This window comes from Crocodylus siamensis, chromosome 5 (assembly GCF_052110815.1).
Source record: "Crocodylus siamensis isolate JL-2025a chromosome 5, ASM5211081v1, whole genome shotgun sequence".
NCBI classification, from domain to species: domain Eukaryota; kingdom Metazoa; phylum Chordata; order Crocodylia; family Crocodylidae; genus Crocodylus; species Crocodylus siamensis.
Window position 1 is genome coordinate 74,657,866 of NC_143399.1, and position 24,711 is coordinate 74,682,576.

Consider the following 24,711-nt stretch of genomic DNA (forward strand, 5'->3'; position numbering starts at 1 on the left):
ATCTGGTCGTCACACCAGATGACAAAGCTAACCTATTTAACAATTTCTTTGCCTCCATTTTCCTGAGCAGGGACCGGGTCACCCCCCACAACCGTGACCTCTGTAGGCCCCAAAGGAGGCGCACCCAGACCTAGGATCAGTGAGGATCTAGTCAAGGAACTTCTGGAGGGACTAGATGTATTTAAATCAGCTGGTCCTGACCAACTCCACCCCAGAGTGTTGAGGGAATTAGCAGAGGTCATTGCGGGACCCTGGCACAGCTTTACAAGCACTCGTGGTGCTCCGGCGTGGTGCCAGAGGACTGGAAAAGGGCCAACGTGGTTCCCATTTTCAAAAAAGGGAAGAAGGAGGACCCAGGAAACCATAGGCCAGTTAGTATTACCTCGATCCTGGGGAAGCTGTTGGAGACAATTATCATAGCGCGTGCCCATGAGGGGCCAGGAGGGGAGATTATGCTTAGTGGCAACCAACATGGGTTCATTAGAGGCAGGTCCTGTCAGACAAACCTGGTGGCCTTCTTTAGAATTATAGAATCAATGAGTCGGAAGGGACCTAGACAGATCATAGAGTCCGATCCCCCGCCATGGGCAGGAATGAGCACTGGGGGTGGGAGGGGTCATAAGACTGCAGACAAGTGCCTATTCAGTTTCCTCTTGAAGATTTCCAGGGAAGGTGAGAGCACCACCTCTCTGGGAAGCCTATTCCAGGCTCTGGGCACCCTTACAGTGAAGTAGTTCTTCCTAATATCTAACCTAAACCTATCCTCCTTAGCTTGTGCCCATTGTTCCTGGTGACTCCAGGGGGGACCCTGGTGAACAGACTTTCCCCGAGTCCCTGCTGCTGGCCCCTGATAAGGCTGTAGGCAGCCACAAGATCCCCTCTCAGTCTCTTGTGGAGACTGAAGAGATTCAGGTCCCACAGCCTTCTCTCATAGGGCTGGCCACAGAGGCCCTCAACCATACAAGTGGCCCTCCTCTGGACCCTCTCCAGGTTCTCCATGTTCCTCTATGACCAGGTCACGAAATCCTTAGATGCAGGGGTAGCAGTGGACAATCTTTCTGGACTTTAGGAAGGCCTTCGACACTGTCTCTCACCCCACTCTCATTAAAAAACTAGGGGACTGTGGCGCTGCCACCTACACAATCAAATGGGTCGCCAACTGGCTGGAGGGCTGCACCCAGATAGCGGTGGTGGATGGGTCATTTTCAACCTGGAGGGATGTGGGTAATGGGGTTCCGCAGGACTCAGTCCTCGGGTCTGAATTGTTCAGCATCTTCATCAGGGACTTGGACAAGTGGGTAAAAAGCACCCTGTTCAAATTCGCAGACGACACTAAGATGTGGAGGCAAGTGGGCACGTTAGAAAGGAGGAACAGGCTGCAATCAGACCCAGACAGATTACAGGGGTGGGTGGATGAGAACAGGATGGGTTTCAACACTGACAAATGCAAGGTACTGCACACATGGGGAGGAAGAAGCGGCAGCATACCTACAGGCTGGGGAACTCCTGTCTCATTGGTGCAGAGGCAGAAGAGGATCTTGGAATCATTATTGATGCCAAAAGGAACATGGGCCAACAGGGTGGGGATGCGGTCAGGAAAGCCAACCGTACCTTGTCATGCATCCACAGATGCATTTCAAGCAGGTCCAAGGAGGTGATCCTCCCCCTCTATGTGGCACTGGTCAGGCTGCAGCTGGAGTACTGTACTTCAAGAGGGATGTGGACAACATGGAGAGGGTCCAGAGGAGGGCCACTCGCATGCATCAGGGGGCAGCAGGGCAGGCCCTATGAGGAGAGGCTAAGGGACCTGAACCTGTTCAGCCTCCACAAGAGAAGGCTGAGGGGGGATCTAGTGGCCGTTTATGAACTAGTCACGGGGGACCAGCAGGCATTGGGGGAGTCCCTGTTCCCCCCAGCACTCCCAGGAGTGACTAGAAATAACGGTCACAAGCTGGGAGAGGGTAGATTTAGGCTAGGTATCAGGAGGCGCTACTTCATGGTCAGGGCGGCTAGGATCTGGAACCAACTCCCAAGCGAAGTGGTGCTGGCTCCTACCCTGGTGGTCTTTAAGAGGAGGCCAGACGAACACCTTGCTGGGGTCATTTGACCCCAGTACTCTTTCCTGCCATGGCAGGGTGTAGGACTTGATGATCTGCTCAGGTCCCTTCCAACCCTACAAACTATGGAACTATAAAAGGACACCTGTGAGAGAACACTTTCCATAAAACAGTATGACCTCACAGTCCTTATACTCAAGGGGAAAAAAAAACCTATAAAACACTTTCTGAAGTTGGGAACATAAATTCATAACTTTGCTAGATATTAAACACTACAACAAAGAATATGATTTCATGACTTATTGTGCACTAGCTGGTGTCTCTTCTAATCTCTCAGTGTTCAATAGATAATAGGTAATAATTAGCCCATCAATTCAACTACACTTCTCCAGGTTTGAAGTTGTTTCTGAACATCACTCTGCTCCTAGTTTACAGCCCTCCTCTAATCCCTTAAAGCCTTGTTACACCTTACGCTGTAAGCCAAACAAATGTTAACCAGCTTACTGTTGCTCAGCTTAGTGAAGCAGTTGCACCTTAAGACAAAAACCATCTCTGACTGTCCTTCGCCTGGACAGGTGTGACTTGCCACTAGAGGGTTGGTGAGCAGGGGCAGGACTCAGAGCTGGGGACAGGACCAGTTCACTGCTACCACTGGGCAGAGCCAGCATTGTAGCCCTGGAGCTTGCTCGCTTGCTCTGCTTGGGCCCAGTGGTCTGGAAACATGCTTGGGGGGTCGGGTACAGGGATAGGACCTCCCCCCTCCACCAGGCCTGGGAGGTGGCTGAGAGTGGTGCAGCCTCCATGCCTGTTCTGTGCAGCCCCAGCCTAGACGGGAAGTGCTGAGCCCTGTGCCCCGTGCCTGAAGATCCCTGAATAGATTCAGAAAAGATTCGGGCAGTCTCTGCCTGCCATCACAGGGAACTGGACCTGGGCTCCATGCTGGTAAGTGAGGGGCGGGGGGAAGGAACCATGGGAGGACCTCCACCAGGCCCCAGCCCCTGCCTGCTCCCCCAGTCCCCCCTGTCCACTCTCCCAGCCCCATCACTGGCTGCCCTGCCTGACCCCAGCATCGCAGCACTTAAATATTTTTTTAAAAGCCCTGCACTCACTGGCTGCTGCAGTGGCTGTTGGGGCCTCTGGGGGCTCATGGCAGAGCCCCCTATGCAGTGCCAGGCAGTGGGAGGCAGCGGGGATTGCCTCCCCCCCACTTGACAGGAGCCAGTGACCGCAGGACTTTTTTTTTCATCCAATTGCTGGGATGCTAGGGCCAGACAGGGAGGGCAGCCAGTGACGGGGCTGAGAGAGCAAGCAGGGAATGGGGCCTGTTCAATTTGGAGATTCGGTGGCGGCCAAATCTCCAAATCAGATTCGGTGGAATCGATTTGGGACAGTGATTTGAATCACCAAATCGAATCATTGCCCCTCGAATTGGCCCAATCTGAATGTGAAACAAATACTAGCTGCTTCGCACAGACCTAAGAGCACGGAGAGGCACTGTGCCTGGCCCTGCTGCACCTCAGCATTCCTGCCCTGACTCAGGAGATGTCACTGCATCTTGGGATGCCAGAGGACTGCAATTTGGGCAGAACAGCTGTGGAGAGTGGGCACACTTTAATGGAACAGGAGCAAAATTAGGCAGACTAGAGTCAATATTGCCCTGGAGTGGCATAAATTTAAGCTGAACGAGTGCTTTAAGCCACTTAAAAGGTGTTGACATGCATCATATCCAGAACTCCAGAAGGCATCTGAAATTACTGTAACAGGGCCCTTAAATGCTTGTTTTCTTTTGCACATGGAGTTAACGCAAGTCAGCTTTAGTTGGTATTCGGCACTTTTTTTCCAAACCCCAAGAAAGCTACTGTTCCCAAAAGCTTGCCCAGCATTTCTCCTATCTATACAGTTAAATCAATAAAAGCTATCACTAAAACAGAAACCTTGCTTATTTAATAATGACACCAGCATGTCAGCTACTACCTTCTCCTTTTTCAGTGCAACATTATTACGCAAGGAAAAAAAGATACGAAAAGGAAGGGAGAGATGAAAATACCATGGCCCCAGTTAGTCTCCAGCTGGTACTGTTCACTGTAAAATTCTCACCCCAGATGCAAACATGAGGTCCCAAACGACTGGAATGGGTGACATACAAACATTCAGCTATAAGGACCAAAGAGACTTATGCAGCTCTTATTTTCTTTTCTCAAGTACTTATTTCAATGGCAAGAAATTTATTCAGATTATTTATATATTTTATCTAGTACATTTTGTACTGATGTTAATCAATCACATGACAAGTGGCAGTTGTATCCAGCTCTTCAACATGTATTACTTGATGCGTATAAACATGCAAGCTACATTAAGAGAAATGCATCAAACCTTACCTTAATCTGCAAATTGAATATTTATATACAGTAGAACAGAACAAATAGAATATATTTTGTGTCTCCTGATTAAACCTTTAAGGGTTATATGCTCTGGACTCTGCCAACATTGCTATCCAAGTTGAAGTAGCCTTATTCAACATCTGTAGTTGGAAAAGTACAACACATCTTCTTTTTCTGGACACTCGGAATGTTTCCAGGTCACATTCTTTACAAATGACATTTATGGTGTCTTTTCAAAAGGGGCAGTGAAGACTTAGAGACCATTTCGAGAAACATGTCTATTTTTTCATTATTTTTATAGGATACAGAGATTAAGAACAAATTTCCATTTCTATTTGAATGTCTGATTTTAGACAATATGATATATGCATGATTGAAAACCCATGCACCTTTAAGTAAAAAAAACACCCACAACAAACAAACAACAAAACTGAAGTGAAAAAAAGTCTACCTGAGCCTGCAAGCCCATTGGACTAGTATGGTTAACACAAACCAGTTTCTGTAGCCTATGGCATACAATGGAGTGGTATGTCTACCATCACATCTGGCTAAGTTGGCTCCCCCAGTTCAAATTACCAGGTGCCCATTTCAGCTAGGTCAACTGGAATTGGCATTTGGTGAGAGTGCAGAGCAGGCTTTAGTCTCACACCTCTAGAGCAATTGGGAGACACCCTAACCTGCTTTGCCACATAAAATCTTGAGAAAGTGAATTTAAAATAAAAAATAAATCAATAGAACTTTATAGCAACACTAGGGAGATCAAGAGACGTATTTCTGCTTTTTCAGAATGGACTTCAAGTGACTTAAATTATTTGGGCAGTTATTTGGGCCCACAGCACACATAGGGAATTCTGCGGAGCTGTTACTGGCCCAGTAAGCACCTCCTCACAGCCACTGCGCAACAGGTCACCAAAACTCCCTATGTGGGATGAGGCTATAGGCGGGCAGGGAACTGGCATGGGCAGGAGGCATTTTCAACAGGACAGCTTAGCTGGGGCCCCTGATACCACCAGCACTGCCTCTGGGCTGCCCTTGTACCCCAAGGAGGGGCTGGAGCTGCTGCCTGGCTTAGGCAGTGGCAGGCAAGCAGAAGCTGCTGCTGCTGAGTGCCAGGAAAAAAGCAGGAATTGGTGGTGGGTGTAGTTGCCTCTTCCTCTATGCAGCTGACTCCCTTTAAGCTGTGGCTACTGCCACTGTTGCCACCAGTGCTGCTTCTGGGGCCCCGTGCCTGGTGAGGAAATGCAGGGCAGCACTGGTGTGGGCCCTGGCAGTGGCAAGCTGGAGGTGACTGTGCCTGCCACCAGTTCCTGCTTTTTTCCTGGCACCCAGCAGCAGCTTATGACTGGCCCTGGGCTGCTCTGGCCATGGCCCACCTTGGCCTTGATGAGTGGCAACAGCAGTTGGGCAGAAGCTGCTGCTGGGCACCAGGAAGAAGTAGGACCTGGGAGCGAGTTTGGCCATCTCCCCTTTGCTGTTACCAAGGCCCTTCTCGTGGCGATTGCCTGGAGCCAGTACTGGGGCTGCCCTGTGGCTCCTCCCCTCCTCGAGGCAGCTGGAATGAGAAGGGCTGACCACAAGGTACCAGTTTTTCCCATTGCCCAGCAGCAACTTCTGCCCAGCTGCTGCCACTGTTCATTGTGGCCGGGGCAGGCGAGTCCACATTGGCAGCTGCAGGGAACCCAAACCCTCCATGTGGGGTGGGCTTGGGCCAGGGCTGGGGTTGTGCACTCGGCCTGGAGCTTGGGCCCTGCCCACACAGTTCCCAGATGGTTTCCATACAGCTGGAAGTGGTGGCAGCAGTCAGAAGGAACTGCAGCTGCTGGGAAACGGAGTTTGGTCATTGAACCACTGTGCACCTGGGTGTGGCAGGACATATACCACAGGCCAGATGGTGCATGGGCCAGGAAGAACTGAGGGACCTGCTGCGGGCCAGAAGAAATCCCCCTGCACGCCTTATTTGCCCAGCCCAGTTCTATGTTTTTCACGTTCTGGTTTCTCTTCAGTGAAACCATTCCAAAATTAACTTTCTATAAATCTTGACATAACAATTGCTTTCAAATGTACCGTTAGTATTTTTTTCCTCAGCATACCATTTTCTTCTTTTTTCATTACTGTGCAACCTGAAGTTTTGATAAGGCTGACCTTTTCTGCAGGGATTAGAGAGTAGGCTATAACTAAAGGAAATCCCTGGGTCCTTCACTCAGCTAAATTTATCATGTTTAAAACAGCTAGTGATCCTACTTATTAAAACTATCCTTTCACATTTTGAAATAATCATTAAAATCCTGCAAAAATCATATAAAAATTACTTCTTTCTGCATATTTTCTCCTTCTTTCTGAGACAAGACCACTGCTGCCAAGCTGCCATTCCCTTTTGTCTTTAAACAAATTTTATTGCCACTAGTAACCTCTTTCCTAGCCTGAACACTTAGGATCTTGCTACCCAGGATGGAACACTCTCAGAACCTTTTTTGCTTCTAATTTTTTTCTACCCTGCACTTTTTTCATCTCACAATTGACATTCTCTCCATTCACCCAACCAATCTGGTAATTATACCCTTGATCAAATTATTTCTGACTTCTATTCAGAAGTTTTGCTCTTACAGCCAGTTGGGAATTTTCCACTGACATGATTTACGGATGAAAAATGCAGTTTCCCCAAATTGTAGGAAAAATTAAATTTGGTGGATACTTCTCAAATTTCTTCCAGGAAAAATGGAAACAGAACATTCCAATTTAGGTTGGTTTAACTTGAATCAGATTTCAGGACTGTTTAACTAAACAAAAATATTCTGTGCCAAGTCAGTTAAATATGGAATTGCTTTTCCTATTATGGTGCATTGCCTTATAGTCTGACTAGGGAGTTGAGCCCAACTGAGCCTAGTTCATAAGGGAGAACACTACATGCTATAATTTCTAGATGCAATGTAGTTTCCCTCTGACTGAGCTGTGAAGTGCATTATCAGTCACAAAGCTGCAGGTGCACTATGGAAACGGTAATCTACCGTTATAGAGACTGGCCCTTAAGAAGTGAGGATAGCAGGAAGCCTCACTTACAAAATCCACAAAGCAATGTGCCACCATAAGGAAGTGCCATTTAATAAAATGAAGTAAAAGTTTTTGGTAAAGTCAACAAACCAAAATGAAACAAAGTGAAAAAATATAATTAACACCTAATTTAATTGAATTAAGTCCCAATGCCGCAGGTTAAAAATGCTGACATGAATGTGTTGAATTATTACTTTCATATTTCAAAGATGCTGAACTTCGTAACTGAACCTGAAATTGATAGGAGACCTGGCTTGAACAAGTAAGAATGGGAAAATGTTAAGTACTCTGAACCCCATGGCCCTGCTCAACTTAGGGGTTGCAACACTCATGAGTGGGGTTATGAGACCCATGAAAAATCAATTATGGCATTGGCGTTCTCATGATAAGTAGGTTCATCCACAAAATGATTAGGAACTATTGCCCTATATGCCTCAAGTTGGACCCTATAAATTAAAGGTTACTTAATTTTGGAATTCATTCATTGCTCTGTGCGTTACGGATACCACCATCACCTAATTTTAAGAAGTACTAAGAAAATAAATCATTAGTGAAGAACTCTGATAAGCTCCATGGAACTGCTCGAAAGAAAATTAATAGCTTTGCATTCAGAACTGGGCTTGGCTGGCATGCAGCAAATAAGGCCCTGGGACACGCATTAAAGGATAAAAGGAGGATAAAAAGGATAAAGGCAGATAAAAAAGGGACTGTGCACTATGATTCAAGGCCCCAGTGGAGGAAAGAGAGGTATGTGGTCTTTTAATTAAAGACTTTATTCTTATACCCATGTACAAAAGGGCATAAAGAAACGTAATCCAGCATTTCCTAATTTAGGGTGATTAAATCTCCAACCCTAACATTCTTTTAACATAGTTTTTGGATACAGTTGCAAAGCTGGTATGAACATTATGATTAACATTTCTCAACACTTCTCACTAATAAGACTCCATTTTCGGTTGCTTACAACTTTGCCAACTTTTGATAATTTGGAATTAAACATTCCATGTAAAATGTTCACCAAATTTAACAAATGTCAGCCATAATGTCAGAGTTATTTCCTTAGAGACATGTTAGCGAAAAAACACACTTTTGAATACTAAATTCTCATGGTATTTTCTTTAGAAAGCTTTAGTGCTGCCATGCTTTGGAACAGGTGTTTAGTGCAGTAGGGGATAGTCTGTGTCACAGAAATTTGTTTTGCTGTCCTTAAAAAAAAATATGACCAAATTTGGCCAACCTGTAAATCTCTGAGACATAAGGGTTCACCCATACTCAGTAGACACTTACAAGACCTTTGCAGCTAAAAGATGACAACTGCAAGTTGAGTGAATGTGCTTGAACTTCTCTCATCAGCTGGATGGGGACTGGGGCAATGTGGGTACCAAGACACCCAGAGGCTGCAAGTTCAAGGCCATAGTAAAAGCACTCGTAGTATGTCAGATTCCAATTGATCTGCAAATTCTGCTAAATACCTTGTCACAAGGACATAGACAAGGAAAGGGGAGCACCTGTATGCAGCAGGATGGCGTACAGCCTCCATCCCAACAGAGGCGCTCTGCCTATGCCATCCACTGACAGCTCTTAGTACAAACTGGGCTAAAGCATACCATATCTGCACAGGGTGATTGAGGTAGCTTTATCTCAAGGGAACTCCAAACCAGGGAAGAAACCAACACTGATATTGTGTTTTCAGTGGTTCCTGCTGGCTGGTGCTTGAAGAAGAAACTATCTGGTTCAAAGGCAGAAGGGACATAACTGAGGCCAAGCACTTTATGGGTGAAGGTAAGTGATTGGGACAAGGACCTAAGGCTGAAGCTACCTGGAGGGGAGTGAGAAGAGACAGAACTGGCTGGCCAAAGAGATTAGGCTGAGGGAATTTAGAAGTGGAACTGAGGGGCGACAAATAACCAGGGATGAGAACTGATGTGAAGCTAGAATAAGAGATTGGAAGACTGGGAGATGCTACCGGGAATTGACAATGTGAGCAGTGGGGGAAGTGGTAGATGAACTGGACTCCTGGATACGAGGTACAGGAAAAAAAAACAACAAATGAACAGAGAGTGGGGAAGAGATGGGAGTGATTGGGCAAGACAGGTTGCAGGTAAGGAGCCTTGGAGTTGAAGTGGGGAGAAATGTGGAATGGCGACACAAAGAACAATGCGACTAGGGACGTGTGTAGATGAAATGGGGGCCCTAAATTGAAGTGGTGGGTTTTTAAAAACACCGCTTCAATTTAGGGCCAAGTAAACCCCTGTGTCATGCACACACCTGTGCACTTACCTGCCTCTCTGGTGGCAGGAAGAGGAGGGCGAGCTGCCGGAGGGGTCCCTGGGTTGCGGGGTGCCTGGTTCTTCCCTCCATGGCAGCAGCACCCCTTTCCCCCCTACAGGCAGCACCTGCCCGCTTGGGGTGGTCCCACAGGCACCACAGCTGCGGGGGGAAGCACCAGGCCCCTTGCAACCCAGGGACCGAACACTGGGATCTAAGCTGCAATATCATCCAGGAAGTCGAACCTAAGTCCAGCACTTAGAGCAGTCTCTCCATTTCTTTTGTCTCTGCCTGTCTTCCCAGGCTGCTGCCAGGCTATCTGCACGGGCTTCCTGCAGAGCCCATGAGCTGCAGAGCCCAGTGCTTTGCTCCACGGCTGTAGGGCAGCAAACAAACTCCTCAGAGAAGTTTTTGTTTGCTGTGCCCCAAGTCATTTAAGGCACATTATGCTGCTGAATTTGCTACAGCAGCTGGAATTACTGTGCAGTACACCGCTGACGTGTGCAAACACCAACACCATTAAAGTGGTGCAAAAGCATTTAACCCACTTTAAAATGTTGTGCACACATGCCCCTCATTTCGTCTGCACAAGACCTAGGAGTCTGGAGAAGGGAAATTAGAACTTAGTGGGAAAGGAGACAGTATCAGAAACCTGATGATTGGAAATTGCACTGGTACGAAAATGAGAATGGGACTGGGATGAAGAAGAAGTGGTGGGTGGAGAGTCTGGACTAGTGATGCAGTAGAAGTTGATTAGTGTGTATTTCTCTGAGTCTCCTCATTCTTCTATCTGCCAGTATCTGTGAAAAATCACTGACAAAGCATCCCATTCTCTACTTACATTGCTATCACAAACTCTAGCACCTTAGATGTTAGATGATGGTAACGATGCCATATTATGAAATTTGTTTTTACAATTTGCTTTAAAAAAAAACTCCAAGGATATGCAATGCAAAAAGAAAATATGTTCATAGATTATTCAGACTCCAAAGTCAAATATTTCAAAAGTAGGAAATGGCAGCATTCATGAAGTTGGTACAAATTTAAGCTGACACTCTTGTACACAGGCATTAACATGACATCTTCATTTGCAATAGCACATACAATTTTTTCACACAGGGGCTGTACCTCACGCAATGGAGGATATTTTATTTATGAGCAGCTAATCAAGAGTTTTGTTTTCTCCGTGTTCAGTTTGGCCATATACCTTTTTTATTGTAGAATATTCAAATCCTACTCAGAAAATTGAATTTATTTATTCATGGGCTTTCCTGTAGCACTCATCACTACAGGCCTACTACTCATGAATAAAAATGAATTTCTTTTCACAACCCTCCTGTGGGATGAGAAGAGACTGTCATCTCCAATTTACAAGTGGGAACTGAGGCACAGACAGTTGAAGGTCAAAAGCATCCTAATTTTACATACCCAATTAAAAATACCTAGCACATGATTTTCAGACCATTTATAGGCACTATAATTATTATTATTTTTTACTATATTTAACATTTTGAACTTTTTATGTTCAAAGCACACCTTCTGAATTCAAGCTGATGCTTGGCACTTCTGCAAATAAGGATCACAAGTTGGGTATCTAGCAAAGGAGGGATCACAAATCAGAGATCACCTTTAAAAAGTTTGGTTTAAGGTCATATTTGCACAGCATCTATAGAAGTCTGTGGCATGGGCAAGAAGAGTCTAATTGCAAGCAACTTAACCCAGAAGCCACTCTTTCTCTTCCTGCAGTCTTCTCCCACTCATTCACTGTACAGCTTCAAACTTCAGCAAAAATACAAACAAACATCCTCCAAACAACATGTACCCTCACTTCACAACCCTGATTCATCCCCAGAGCAGGTCCATACTGTGCTTGCTAAAGGAAACAGGGATCCTGCGGGGGAAAAAAAATGTTATTTGACCATGTAACTAAAAAAGAAAAGAAAAAGAACATATTACGTTTTCACAGACAGCCTTAATTTCTGGCATTTCCTCACTTCCGAGTGCCTTACTTTACACCTCTAACATTTTTTAATATAGTCTTTTTTGTGCATGTAACAGAATGAGTCCGGTGAATCACACTGCCTGCTCTTAAGTTCGTTTACTTGTTAAAAACTAGAGTCTTGCTCTTTCCCTAATTACCTCCTCCTTCCTCTGGCTCAGATGTGAACCGTGAAGCATTTTCTAAGATTTTTTTTCCCCAAGAGCTAAAGTGCCATGTTTGCCAATTTCACCCTGTTTTCTCCAGTTTGCTTCAAGACACTTAGAAAGGCTTGGTGTCTTTGATGTCATTCTAATATTTATCACCAACATATTTAATCTAATGGTCCCCATCCTGCACCTAATATACATCTATATTTTCAACGCCAAATCTCTCTGGACTGGCTCTGTCTTAAATAATCTCTGCTGCTAACTCACTCAGTCTTTTCAACCTTCACTCCGCATTTGATTCTTGCCCCTCCAACACTGGACCTGTGGCAGTCATTGTTTTCTTAGAATTTGAGCTCTCTCATCTGAAAGCCAATTCCCTCTTCTGCCCCACAAATACAGCCACTCCCTTCCAATCAGTCTATAATTTTTTTCTTTTGTCTTTGGCTTATGAGAGGCACCGTCATGCTCTTTAGGAAGGGTGAAATCTAATTTCAGAACAAACTTTTTAAAATTTTAAATTGTTGTGAACAGTATCTTTCATTAAAAAGACAGTGAATTCTGACTCAGTTCAATCTGATCCACTATTTGTGAGCCTTTAAAGGCAATGCAGGAAATTAAAGACTTTCAGAAGCAAAATACATAATTCACGAAAAGCCCTATTCCATCAGCTTAATGCAGTTTATCATAGAATGCAATATAAAAATCATTAAAGAACATTAAAAAAAGCAGTCTTGTGTAAAGAACCAGTACTCCTCCATATTGAAAATTGGACATATAGCATGCATGATGAAATAAAGAGTCTCTCCTTCACTTACTGATGTTTGCACCATCATAGCTCGCTGATCTCGCATTTTTCTTACAATATCCAGTGGATAAACAGGTTGGTTTCTTTCAATTAAACACAGGGCTGTTTCCATAGTGACCAACACACCAGTGCGACCTATTCCAGCACTGCAAATGTAACAGGAAAAGAACACAGAAAATCAGATATTTGCAATGAACCAGAATCATATTACAGGCATAAACTGCAAGGCTTTAAAGTACCCTTAAGAAGTAAAACATACACTTTTTAAAAGATAAGTTATGCATCATGTATTTTAGAAGAACTACAAAGAAAATAATTTCCGATCAGTAAAAGTAAATTCTTAAAAACAAACAAACAATGCAGTTTAAATAATTTTTTTTTTTAATTTTAACTGTAGGGAAATGTGACCCATATTGGTGCTGCAGACTTGAATGAAAAGTTAAAATAAGAATAATCTGTTTTTGAGGGGTACTGGAATAGCAGAAACAAAGTAGAAGTTAATATCAGTTCTGATGTAATATCACTATCATACAGCTGTAAACTGGAGCATAAATTGTTTACTACTTTCTACACCATGTTTTTGAGATAGCCACACACCCTCAGGGTGCAGGCTTGGAAGGGACAGTGAGGGAAGAGGGGAAAGGGATCTCCCCTGGGGATGAGGAAAGGGAGTGAGAATGGAAAGAGATTTCTTATATCTGGATGTAAATCATAATTGGGAAGCGTGTTTGGGTTTGGACATACAGTTTGCTTTCACGGGTGTTAAGCAGGTAAGGTGAAGGGAGAGGTGGAATTTTCAAGTTTTGGGGGCTGTTTTTGGAGTCTGTTTTAGTTTCCTATATGTGGGTTCTCTGTCTGTTATTGTAAGCCACCGAGTCTTTTGCATAGGGTGGGATATACATGTAAATCTAAATCATCATCTGATGGTCAAACAATTGTTCAATTTCAACAGTAGGCTTTAGTTACATAGGAGACAAGGGGAATAAGAAGGAGCCCATGCTTTACATACCAGTTTTTGTCTTCACTGATAAACAGTAACTTGCTTTTTTGTTTTTTGTTTTTTTTTGTTTTTTTATAGTCTTACAATTGTTTTTAACCATCATTCAAAGAATCTGCTGCAATGAAAGTGCATTGAGAAACACTTTCTTTCTACAAGAGAGCTGGAATTCAGAACCTGTAGGGCAGCATTCAGTGTAACAGAAATTTAAATGAGTACCTGCAGTGAACAAGGACTGGCTCATTCTTTACTCTTTTTGGTCTCATACAGTTCACAAACTCCAAGAAGTCTGTGGAGTCATCAGGAACACCATGATCAGGCCAAGCAACATACTGGAGATGGGTAACTATGTGTTCTTGCTCTGTCTGAAATAAAAGAATAGTGTCATCACACTATTTAATTAGAAAATCCTGTGTTAAGGTCCCTTTAATGAAACTGATTAGCTTGTATTGTGACAAACCTACCTAGGTTGATTTTATACACACATTATACAGATTATGCAAAAAACTACAGGATTTTCCAACAGATTTGTTTTTTCATATTTAAAAAATAACAAGTTTATAGAGAAACTACATGAGGCAACAGCATGTAATTTCTAGTTTCATAATTCATGAAAAGATGGCACTTGCAGTGGAACAGCCTCCATCATCAACAACACACTGAAATGTTCATAAAGAAGTAGGGCTAGAAGGGACCTCCATAGGTCATCTTATCATTATGGAACCAATGGAAAAGTATGCCCACAAAAAACAAACAAACAAACAAACAAAAAAATCAATCCTCACTCCCTGGACAGTCATAGGTCTTTACTAACAACACTGACTGAGTACAACCTTTCTTTTTTACTGTGCTGTAATCTCACTAAATCACACTAGACAGTATAGTTGCAGACCAGTTCTAAATCTGTTTTTACCCTTCATCTGTCTCATACACTTATGAAAAGGTAGAAATGTTAAACTATACATTTATAGATTTAGGCAGACAAAGCTTACAAATTAGTATTTGCTAACTTAAATTCTTAGCTGAGGAAAAGTTTTACACAGCATGTAGATATTTCACAAAAAACTATGAAATAATGATATTTATACTACCAAAGGAAGCACCTTATTCAGTAGGGGTGTGCAATGTGGGCCGTATTTGATTCAGCCCGATTCAGGGGAAAGGGATGTGATTCGGATCAACGACCCAATTTGATTTGGCTGAATCCAAATCTGAGGATTCGATTCTGATTTGGAGAATCAGTGATTCAGTCATAGACACAGCTTTAAATGTTTTTTCTGTGTACCTTGAAGTACCAGGCGTGGGTCATGAATGCTGAAATGATAGGGCGGGTGGAGCATCCCACATGAATGGGGGGGGGGGGGGGGGGCAGCTCGGCAATCAGCCTCAGGGGGACCCTGGGTGCCCCCCCAGGCCCGGGAGGCACCAGCTGCCGAGCTGGAGGGCAGCAGGATCTCCCATGCACTCCACAACGGACCCAGAAGTAGACCGGAAGTGTTTCTGGTCCATTTCTGGGTCCACCATGGAATGAGTTGGGGACCTCTGCCCGCCGTGCTCCCATGGGAAGCTCCATCCAAAATCTCAGCGTTCACGAGCTGCCTGGTATCTTGAGGTATGTAGAAAAACCATTTAAAGCTGTGTCTATGTCCAAATCATCAACTCTCTCCAAATCGATTTGGAGGGTTCCAATTCCATTTGCAGAGATTAAAGGGTCTCTTGATTTATTTCGGATTCAGAGATTCGACTGCTGAATCTCCACCAAATTGAATCAGTGACCAAAGCTTCACACAGCCCTATTATTCAGCTTAATGAAAGTGTAATTAGTTTTGGGATTCTATTGTATGAAGAGCATTTTTTCATTTAACTGTATCACATCTCAGAACCTTCCATTGCTTTACATGCTACTGATTCTCAAAACACTAGAGCAACTCCTCAAACACATTTAAATGGGTTTTAGTTACTTGACATTTGTTCAGTTGTCAAACATGTACAGGGAATAACTTGAAAACCACAGCTTCATAATATTATCTTGGTCCACAGCACCACTCTCAGGGCACACACGTGGGTAAAATAAAAAAAAAAAAACAAACCCAAAAAACTTTGCCCTAAAAACCAACACCTCCACCCACTCCCTCCTTACAAGTGCCCATCCACCACTCTCCCCACCCACCAACAATAAAAAACCCACTTACAAGAAGCAAACTATATACAAGAGACAAACTACATACATATTAAAAACTATTTACAACACTTTGGCTGTTCAAACCCAGACTGGGGGACCATGGAGGCAGAACCTAGGACAGGTGCCCAGACCCTAGATGTTCTCTGTGGGTCTGGGGACTGCAGTGACTCCAGCACATGGAGGCCTCATGCGGGGCTGGGTCTTTGGCTGCATGGTGTGGGGGACTGCAGTGGGACCGGGCCTAGGCAGGTGGCAGCAGGTCCAGGACGGGGGCCGGGCCAAGGGGTCTGGCAGGCAGGAGGCACCCTAGGACCTCCTACCAGGGCCAGATGGGGCCTGCTGCCAGGTGGCAGCCAGGACTAAGGGGCCCTGTGGGGCCGTGGATAGGGACCAGGCAGCAGGGAACATGTACATGCCCACCAGGGCTAGGAGGATCTCCATGGCCTGGCAGTCGGCATCCTCCTGCTCCAGGCACTTCCACTCCAGGGCCTCCATGCAGGCCAAGTGGCCCTGCTGCACCTGGTTCCATGCCTCCACCTTCCAGACCTGCTTCCACGCTTCCCATGCCTGCTCCCACATTTCTTCTGTCACCGTCACCAGCCATTGGAGCAGCAGCCGCTGGACTGGACTGCTCCAGAGGTGGGTGGTGGTGACCCTAACATGGGATCCCCCCTGGGGCTGGTGGGCTCTCCCCCATCTTGAGATGTTGGCTCTGCAGAGGCAAGAGACAGAAGTCGAATCAGTGACCAAAGTATCAGAATCAGACAGAAGTCAAATAAGCGACAGAGGTTGCACCAGCGACAAGTATTTTGTGAGAGTTTGCAACATTTCAGAGACAAGATGTTTTGTATCAGGGGCTGTGCACTGCCTGGCTTCAGAGAGGGGATCAGCTATGCATCGATGCCCAGGAACCATGATAAGTTGGCTGGGCAGGCCTGGGCCCTGGCAGCCTCTGGCTGAGCCCCCCACCCCTCCTTGCTCCCCTGGGACTGGCAGCTGGCTGGGTGCTGGACGCAGGCAGCCTGCCTCCCCTGCCCCTGGACAACCGGGGTGAGGGGCTGACTGCACCTGTGCCCTCTTCACAGTGGACCTCTCCAAGGAGGCCTCTTGGAGGTGCTGCACCTGGGGAGGAAGAACCAGCTGCATACCTACAGCCTGGGTAACTCCCTTCTCGTCAGTGCAGAGGCAGAAAAGGATCTTGGAATCATTATTGATGAAAAAATGAACAAGGGCCGACAGCGTGGGGATGCGGTCAGGAAGGCCAACCATACCTTGTCATGCATCCACAGATGCATCTTGAGCAGTTCGAAGCAGGTGATCCTCCCCCTCTATGTGACACTCGTCAGGCCACAGTTGGAGTTATGCATCCAGTTCTGGGCGCCACACTTCAGCAGGGATATGGACAACATGGAGAGGGTCCAGAGGAGGGCCACTCGCATGATCAGGGGGCAGCAGGGGAGGCCCTACGAGGACAGGCTATGAGACCTGAACCTGTTCAGCCTCTACAAGAGAAGACTGAGGGGGGATCTTGTGGCCGTTTACGAACTAGTCAGGGGGGACCGGCAGGCCCTGTTCCCCCGAGCACTACCAGGAGTGACAAAAAATAACATTCACAAGCTGGCAAAGGGTAGATTTAAGCTAGATATCAGAAGGCTTGGTAATTAGCTTAAATTCATCATTTCAAATGTGCATTAAGGGCATACATGTGTTGATGCATGCTCTTGACAAGCATTAAATTAGGCTAATGTGCATTAATGTGCCTCGTGTAGATGTGCCCTTTACGTAACTTTTCAAAACCTTTTTTTCAGTGATTTGGGGAATTGTATTGTGGTCTACTGGTCAAACTGGAAAATAATGAGTGGTTATGCTCCCAAGCATTGTCTCATGGGCCATGCTTTAAATGGCCACAAAAAAGGAAAAAAAAAATACAAGCATCATTCATTCACACTGTTGGAAGCGCAATAAAGGTAGCAGATCCATGACAGAACTGTTTCTCTTTCAAAGACATCTTTCTTATAGCAGGATATTTTGTAGCTCCATGTGTAATACTTGTCTAGTTAAATGTAAAGCTATAGGGCATCCTTTGGACCTTCAGCATCGCGCAGTCCTCCATGCTCCCTCTCTTCCTCTTGGAGGGAAGGAGGGTGGGAAAGCAGATAGGTCTCTGACAGCCCACTGTGGGACATTACATAGTTAACCCTGTTGCAAAACACAAGGCATAAAGCCCTAGTTTACCACAGGTAAGGTACGGGCCACAGCAGCCAATGTCTTGTGGCTGCAAAGGTTGTGAAAATACGTTCAAGAAATCCAAGTGCTACCTGCTACAGAGAAAGGCAAAAAAACCCCACAGTCTGTACCAATCTGAACCCAACCATGGGGCAAAATTGTTTCTTGACCCCAAATATGGTGATCAGTCCAAACCTGAGCAGAGGGGCAAGACCCTTTAGCCCCAAACCTCCAGATTTAAGTCCCAGTAGGTACATCGGCATACCCAAATCAAAATCTTCAGGCTGCAGCCAACACCCAATGCTACCAAATGGGAAAACAAAACAAAGCAAAGCAATGCAAAGCAAAGCACAGAACAAATTCTGACACATGTAGTAAGAGGAAGGGGGGGGAATTCTCTCTCAACCCCATGTGGTAACCAGTGAATTCCAGACACACGGGAAAAACCCATAGTAGAGCACAGACATAGCTACTCCTAGACAAATGTTTGTCCAGCCTCTTCTTGAACACCTCCAGCGATGGAGATTCAACAACTTCTCTAAGGCAGTCTATTCCACTTCCTCACTCCTTTAACGGTGAAGTTTTTCTTGATATCCAATCTAAACCTCAACTTCAGACCACTGGTCTGTGTTCTGTCTTCTGCAGAGAATGATAAAGAGATATTTTCCCTCTTCTTTATGGCAGCCCTTCAAGTATCTGAAGGCTGCTATCATGTCCCCTCTTAAGCACCTTTTCTGCAAACTGAACATGCCCACAAGTATTTCTTTCAGCCTCTCCTTGTATGACCTGCCTTCTAAGCCCTTTATCTTTTTTTATTGCCCACCCTTAACCCTCTATAATTTCTCCATGTCCTTTTAAAAGTGTGAAATTCAAACCTGCACACAATACTCTAGATGAGGTCTAACCTGCTCTGAGCAAAGAGGCACTATCACATCCCGTGTTTCGCATCTAATGCTTCTAGTGATGCAGCCTAAACCTCATTCACCTTTTGTGCAACTACGTCACGCTGCAGTCATATTGAGTCTGTAATCCACCAAGATCCCCAAGATCCTTCTCTGTATGGCTGTCAAGAATCACTCATTTTGTATTTGTGTTTTTGGTTATACTTCCTGAGGTCTTCATTTGTAAGCACTGAAGTTTATCCTATTAGCTTCAGCCCAGCTTTCCAATTGGCCAGGATCCTTCTGAAATACACTTTTGTTCTCTGTGTCGCAGGGTATTGAAGTGCCCTGATCCTAGAAAGAGTTACAGGTGTTGGTTGCCGGGGCAACCGCAGGTTGGTCAGCTGACCGGAAGGGGCAGGGCCTGGCCTATATAAACAGCCTAGGCTGTGGCCAAGCAGACAGTTCGCCTCTGGCAACCGAGGAAGTCAGAGCTCTGTTCAGGCAGGCAGAGTAGAGAAGCCTGATGGCCAGAACAGCTTCCATGCAAGGAGACCAGGTGGAGGAAGCCCTGGCAGGGATTTGAGGAGGATAAATAGCCTGATGGTTTAGAGTTTGCGTTAGCCAGGAGGCTTATCTTTGAGTTGCAGCCAACTGGCTTATGTTATTGCTTTTGGTTGTTATACCGGATGACCGAGTGAGGCTGTAGGGGTTGGAGGAGGCCTCATGGGAGCTCCCAAGTAGCATGGGGGTTCCTGGTGCCAGGGAGGTGCCGCGTTTTGGGGGTGTATAGACCCCAGCCCCAGTGGGGCAGTGTCGTGAGGGGGGAAGCCCCAGGGCAGACGAGCGCACAGGCAAGGAGCCCCAGTGCGGGCGAGTGACCTGAGAAGGCGGGTCTGGGGCCAGGCACGGCTACAGCCACCTGAGCCTCAGTGGGGTTTGTAGACCCAAGGCGGGGGTGCACTGATCCCAGCCCCGAGAAGGGGCACAGTGCATTGGGGGCCAAGCACGGCTACGACCACCTGAGCCCCAATTGTGAGAAGCCCCCAGGGAGGGCGCACAGAGGAACAGAAGCCCCCGGGAGGGGAATTTGGGGGCCAGGCACGGCTACGGCCACTTGAGCCCCAATTGCGAGACGAGGCCCCAGTGCGGGCGGGGAGTCACGAGGCAAGGCCCCAGTGCGGGCTACGAGGGCGCAGAGCAAGGCCCCGGTGCGGGCGAGAATACAGAGATAGGAGAAGTCCCAGGGAGGGCGATTGTAGGAGAAGCCCCAGGGAGGGGGAGGGTGCAGAGAAGGGTCCCGGGGTGGGTCACGAGTAGAAGACAAGCCCAGAGGGCATCTGTGAGGGCGTGGGCAACAGTACTTGACTAAACAACGTCTGGGACATCTGAGAGTCTTGGGGTGTGGTATTAGGGGTGGTAGGAGCCATGCGTAGCCCTTGAGGCGGGAGTGCCCAGGATCACCATAGACAGGGCACAGGCCAGAGTACGTCAGGGGTACCGTGCCAAGGAGGACAAAAGGCAGCCTCCCTTAATATCCATACCATCAAAGACATGGCGGGCGAGAACAAGGGTGCATTTTATACCAACTTGGCACGGTAGGGGGCGCTAGGAGAGATCACAGCCGCTCCTAGGTCCCCGTCCTGCCACACTCTGATATACTTGCAATCCTTCTCAATTCAGTGTTATTTGCAAAGTTGTTCAAGAAGGTTTCTATACCAGCATCCAAATCATTAATAAACAGCAAACACTGGCCAGGACAGATCCTTGTAGGGTTCTAGTTGAAATCTCCAGCCATTCTGACATGGATCCATTTATAAGTACACCTTGCTTGTGGCTATCAAGCCAGTTGTCTATCCACCTTACAAGTTTTGTCAGGCCCATACTTTTCCAGGTTGTTTGTAAGGTCAAATGAAACTTTGTCAAAAGCTTTACTGAAGTCTTGATATACTACATGTACTACATTCCCTTCATCTACTCAAGTAGCTATTTTGTTAAAGATAAGTTTGTTTGTCACAATTTGCTCTTAGTTAATCCTTATTTGCTATCAGTCTGTCCTCTGCTTGCACTGGAATATCTGTATATCCCCATAGCACACAGTTTTTGTAGTGATAAAGTTCTATGGCACCACAAACATCTGTCCACGCCCATGGTGTCAAAATGACGTGCCACGTCCAAGAGACTAAAAAAATCTTCACCATGTTCTGCCTTCTAAGTTTCAGCAACAGCACAATAGTGATATTGACACTTAAATATTAGCTGCCATCATTACTCAGTTTGAAACAAATGAGGAAAATTCACACTGTGGTCACACTTTGGATGACATCATTTCATTAATTTTCACTCATTTTCTAGAAGTGTGACATTTTCCTGGGTGGTGCCATATAAATCCTTTATGCTAATGCAAAGTAGGTGTTCTAATAAGACTTGGCTCAAAACCACCTCAGCTTCCTGATCTGTCTAACTCTGAAGATACTGTCAGCTTGCCCCGCCCATTTGCAAGGCAGACAGATAATCCAACATCCCTAGATTCCATTTCTAGCCATAAAATTTCTATGGCCTAGCAAAGATCTATTTGATGCCAAAGGAGTAGGATCCATGCAGTTCACCTGCTGGGCAGAAGCTATCCCACTATTATTTTTCCTTTTTATCCAAGGAATATGAAATGCAAGGTGCAGAACAGCCAATAGCGACAGGAACCAGAACCCAGGTTCCCCTCCCTTCCAAGACAGCAACCACCACACTGTGCCATCTTTCCTCTAGCTTGCTCTCTTTCTCTTGATCCAACATATCTTCCCTTTCTGGCTGCCCAGTAGACCAATTTCAACAGGAAGGATGGAAAGTGTTCAGAGCAATGCCAAGCCCATGCGCTGATGGTTAAAACACTTTGCTGAGAGGTGGGTAACAGGGAAGGCTACACCTCGGGTCTTCCGTATCCTGCGCAAATGCTCTAATCACTAGGGTATTTGGGCTAAAAGTTGGAAAGACCCTCCTCCTCTTCTGTTTCAATTTCCACAAGGTACACATGTAACTGGATCACCCTATTCACATCACAGAAATAGAACCCTAACAGTGATGAAGGGCCAACCATTTCAGTTACATGTGTAAATGTGTAACAGGATTTAACTCTAAACATGCAACTGTGACAATTAACACTAATCAGGTTAACTTCCCAAAAAATCACTCTAGGCAAGGAAAGAAAAGTTCCCATACCCAAAAAACTGAACTTTCAGTCTCAGTAAGGATAGATGGATGGGACAGATTGATGTGCCCAACCATTTGAGATCCCCAGCTCTGAAATGTTGTGGCAGGAAAGAGCTTGGTTGGCAATATAACTACTTTCCAGCTCATAAAAATGGCTCTTCTGAACATGACTAAAATACAGTGATCCCAGAAATTAATCCCACACATGGGTATAGGCAGAAGGCAGCTCATAGGAAAAAAACATTTTAAGTTACTTCTGCAAATTTGGGGTATTCATTCAGTATTTTTCTCAGGGAGATGAGTTATTGCAGCAATTATACATATTGCAATTTCATCTTTTTTGCTCTCATTAATTGGAGAAAGTAAAGTACATGTGAATCTGAGCAAACAGGCTAGATGAAATTCTGATTCATTCTAAAGAAGTCAGAGAATTAGTAGCATGATTTAGATTTCATTTACAATTCCAGTCCGAGTCATACGGATGAGTGCTAAAGGAACATATCAGGAGAGCAGTCAGTGATGACTATCAACAGCATCAAATATTGCACTAGGTAACATACGGTAGGATTTGGAGCTTTTTTGGGGGAGGCGCGGAAATAAATGATAAATTTACTCAGGTCAAGTAGAAATGGCTTGAAATGAAAAAAGTACAATTCCTAGTACTTTTAATAGCTCATGGACATCAAACAGCAAATCTGTCTAGAATAGAAGATCCTTCAAGATCCCTTATATCACTGCAATCATCAATTTTCTGTTTTACTTATTCCCAACTTTTGTAAAATATCCCAGGATTCCTCAGGGCTTCAATATTTTTTTCTTTTAACATTTTTCCTTCTCCTCTACATACAATATCTTTTGGCTAAGATTTCCCAAGATGACTGGTAATTTTATTATTTTATTACTATAATAATCATTTGATTTTAAAAACATATCCTCTTTAGTGGACATCTTTTTTGTCAACAAGCCCAAATTCCACTACACTTGAGCAGGATAAAACTCAAGAATAAATTTCACCCTTGCACACACAATACTTTCTTCTTTAGTTGTAGCAGCCTGTTACTCCATTTAACTCACACAACCCGGTCCAATTACTTACCAGGGCTTGGGTGTTTCCAAACATTTAGATGCAAAAAATACAACTGGTAAGAACTAACTAAACTGCGTGAGGATGTATGAAAGAAGGAAAGACAAATGCAGGTATCATTCCATTTCAGAAATCCCTGATTTTTTACTACTTCCAATTTGAATAGTTTAGGATGGCTAAATTAATTTTATTTTGGAAACATTTTTCTCTATTCCTGTGACATCCAGGTGCCATGACAAATTGTAAATTTTAAAAAGCAGCTCTTTTTTCCTCATTTGCATTGCCATAGTGCACGAAGTCATGCTAAATGATCCACATTATGATACAAGGGATCATCATAATTAATCACCTCCACTTAGTTATTTATAAAATGTCAACTCTCACTTGTGGTATACATTGCTCGTTATGGCTAAAATATAAAAGCACCTTCTACAGGGTAAAATTAAATCCATTTTTAAACATTTTGGATTCTTTCATTTCTGGTTGAACGATTTATAATTAATAATATTCTTGGCATATGTTTTAAAGTTTTAAAAAGCCTTTTCTGGCATGCACTAGTTTTTAAAAAAAAAAAAATTCTTCAATCTTTGAAAGTAGTGTTTTACACCCTCCTTGTTAACACTGTGATATGTTCCATGGCAGAATCTGGTCATGCCCAGATGAAGTCAATACAGAATGCCCAGAAACTGCAACAATAAAGGATGTGCCATAACAGGAAAGGTTCGATGTAAAAACTTAACAAAACTACCTTCCCCAGGCCTCTCTCTATTTTTTGCAATATGAACAAAATGAAAATAAACATTCATTCCATACATAAAATACAGCAGGAAGTAGTGAACTATACCACCAGTAAGCCATACTCATAATTTCCTTTCCTTGATCTGTTAGTGGTCAGAACCCCGAAAGAGGTTTTAAACCATTTTAAACGATTTCATGCATTTAGTTTGTTATGTGCTTTTCTTTCACCCTTGCCTCAAGGCTAGATTTCAATCTTTGTCTCAGAATGGGAAGGCAAAGAATTAGTCTACATTTATCCACGATGCTTAGAGATTACGAAAGGATACAAATATTTCATGTTTTTCCAGTAGCCATCTGTTGATCTGAGACTACAGACATGAAAGGAATAAGATAGTGGGATAGAAAAATCCCAAGAAGCCTATGGCTCACCAGCGCTTTTGATTACATACAACTCACACAAAGGTCACAGGCTACATTTAACAGATTTTCCCTATGAGTTAGCTTTCCCTAGAGGCAAATTTGGAATCTGTGCCACTTAATTCTGAGCACAACTACTCAGTCTTTTATAGAAATGCTTTCCTATTGGAAATCAAACCTCATGTGATACATAGTTGGAAAGTCTATTTGTCTTCATAAGGACAGATGCAATGATATTCACTTTAGTTCTTGTAATATAATGGTCTGTTTGCTTT

The 24,711-nt window shown here is 44.7% G+C and overlaps 1 protein-coding gene across 2 annotated transcripts in view; it reads right to left on the reverse strand.

Moving 5' to 3' along the window:
- Positions 1–24,711, reverse strand: part of PTPN3 (protein tyrosine phosphatase non-receptor type 3) — a 195,871-nt gene that overhangs the window by 10,685 nt on the left and 160,475 nt on the right. For both annotated transcript variants that reach the window (XM_090049138.1, XM_090049136.1), the window contains 2 exons: positions 13,924–14,069; positions 12,718–12,853 (listed from right to left, as the gene is read on the reverse strand). In XM_090049138.1, the coding sequence (XP_089905264.1) occupies positions 12,718–12,853; positions 13,924–14,069 (282 nt within the window). The remainder of the gene's footprint in view (positions 1–12,717; positions 12,854–13,923; positions 14,070–24,711) is intronic.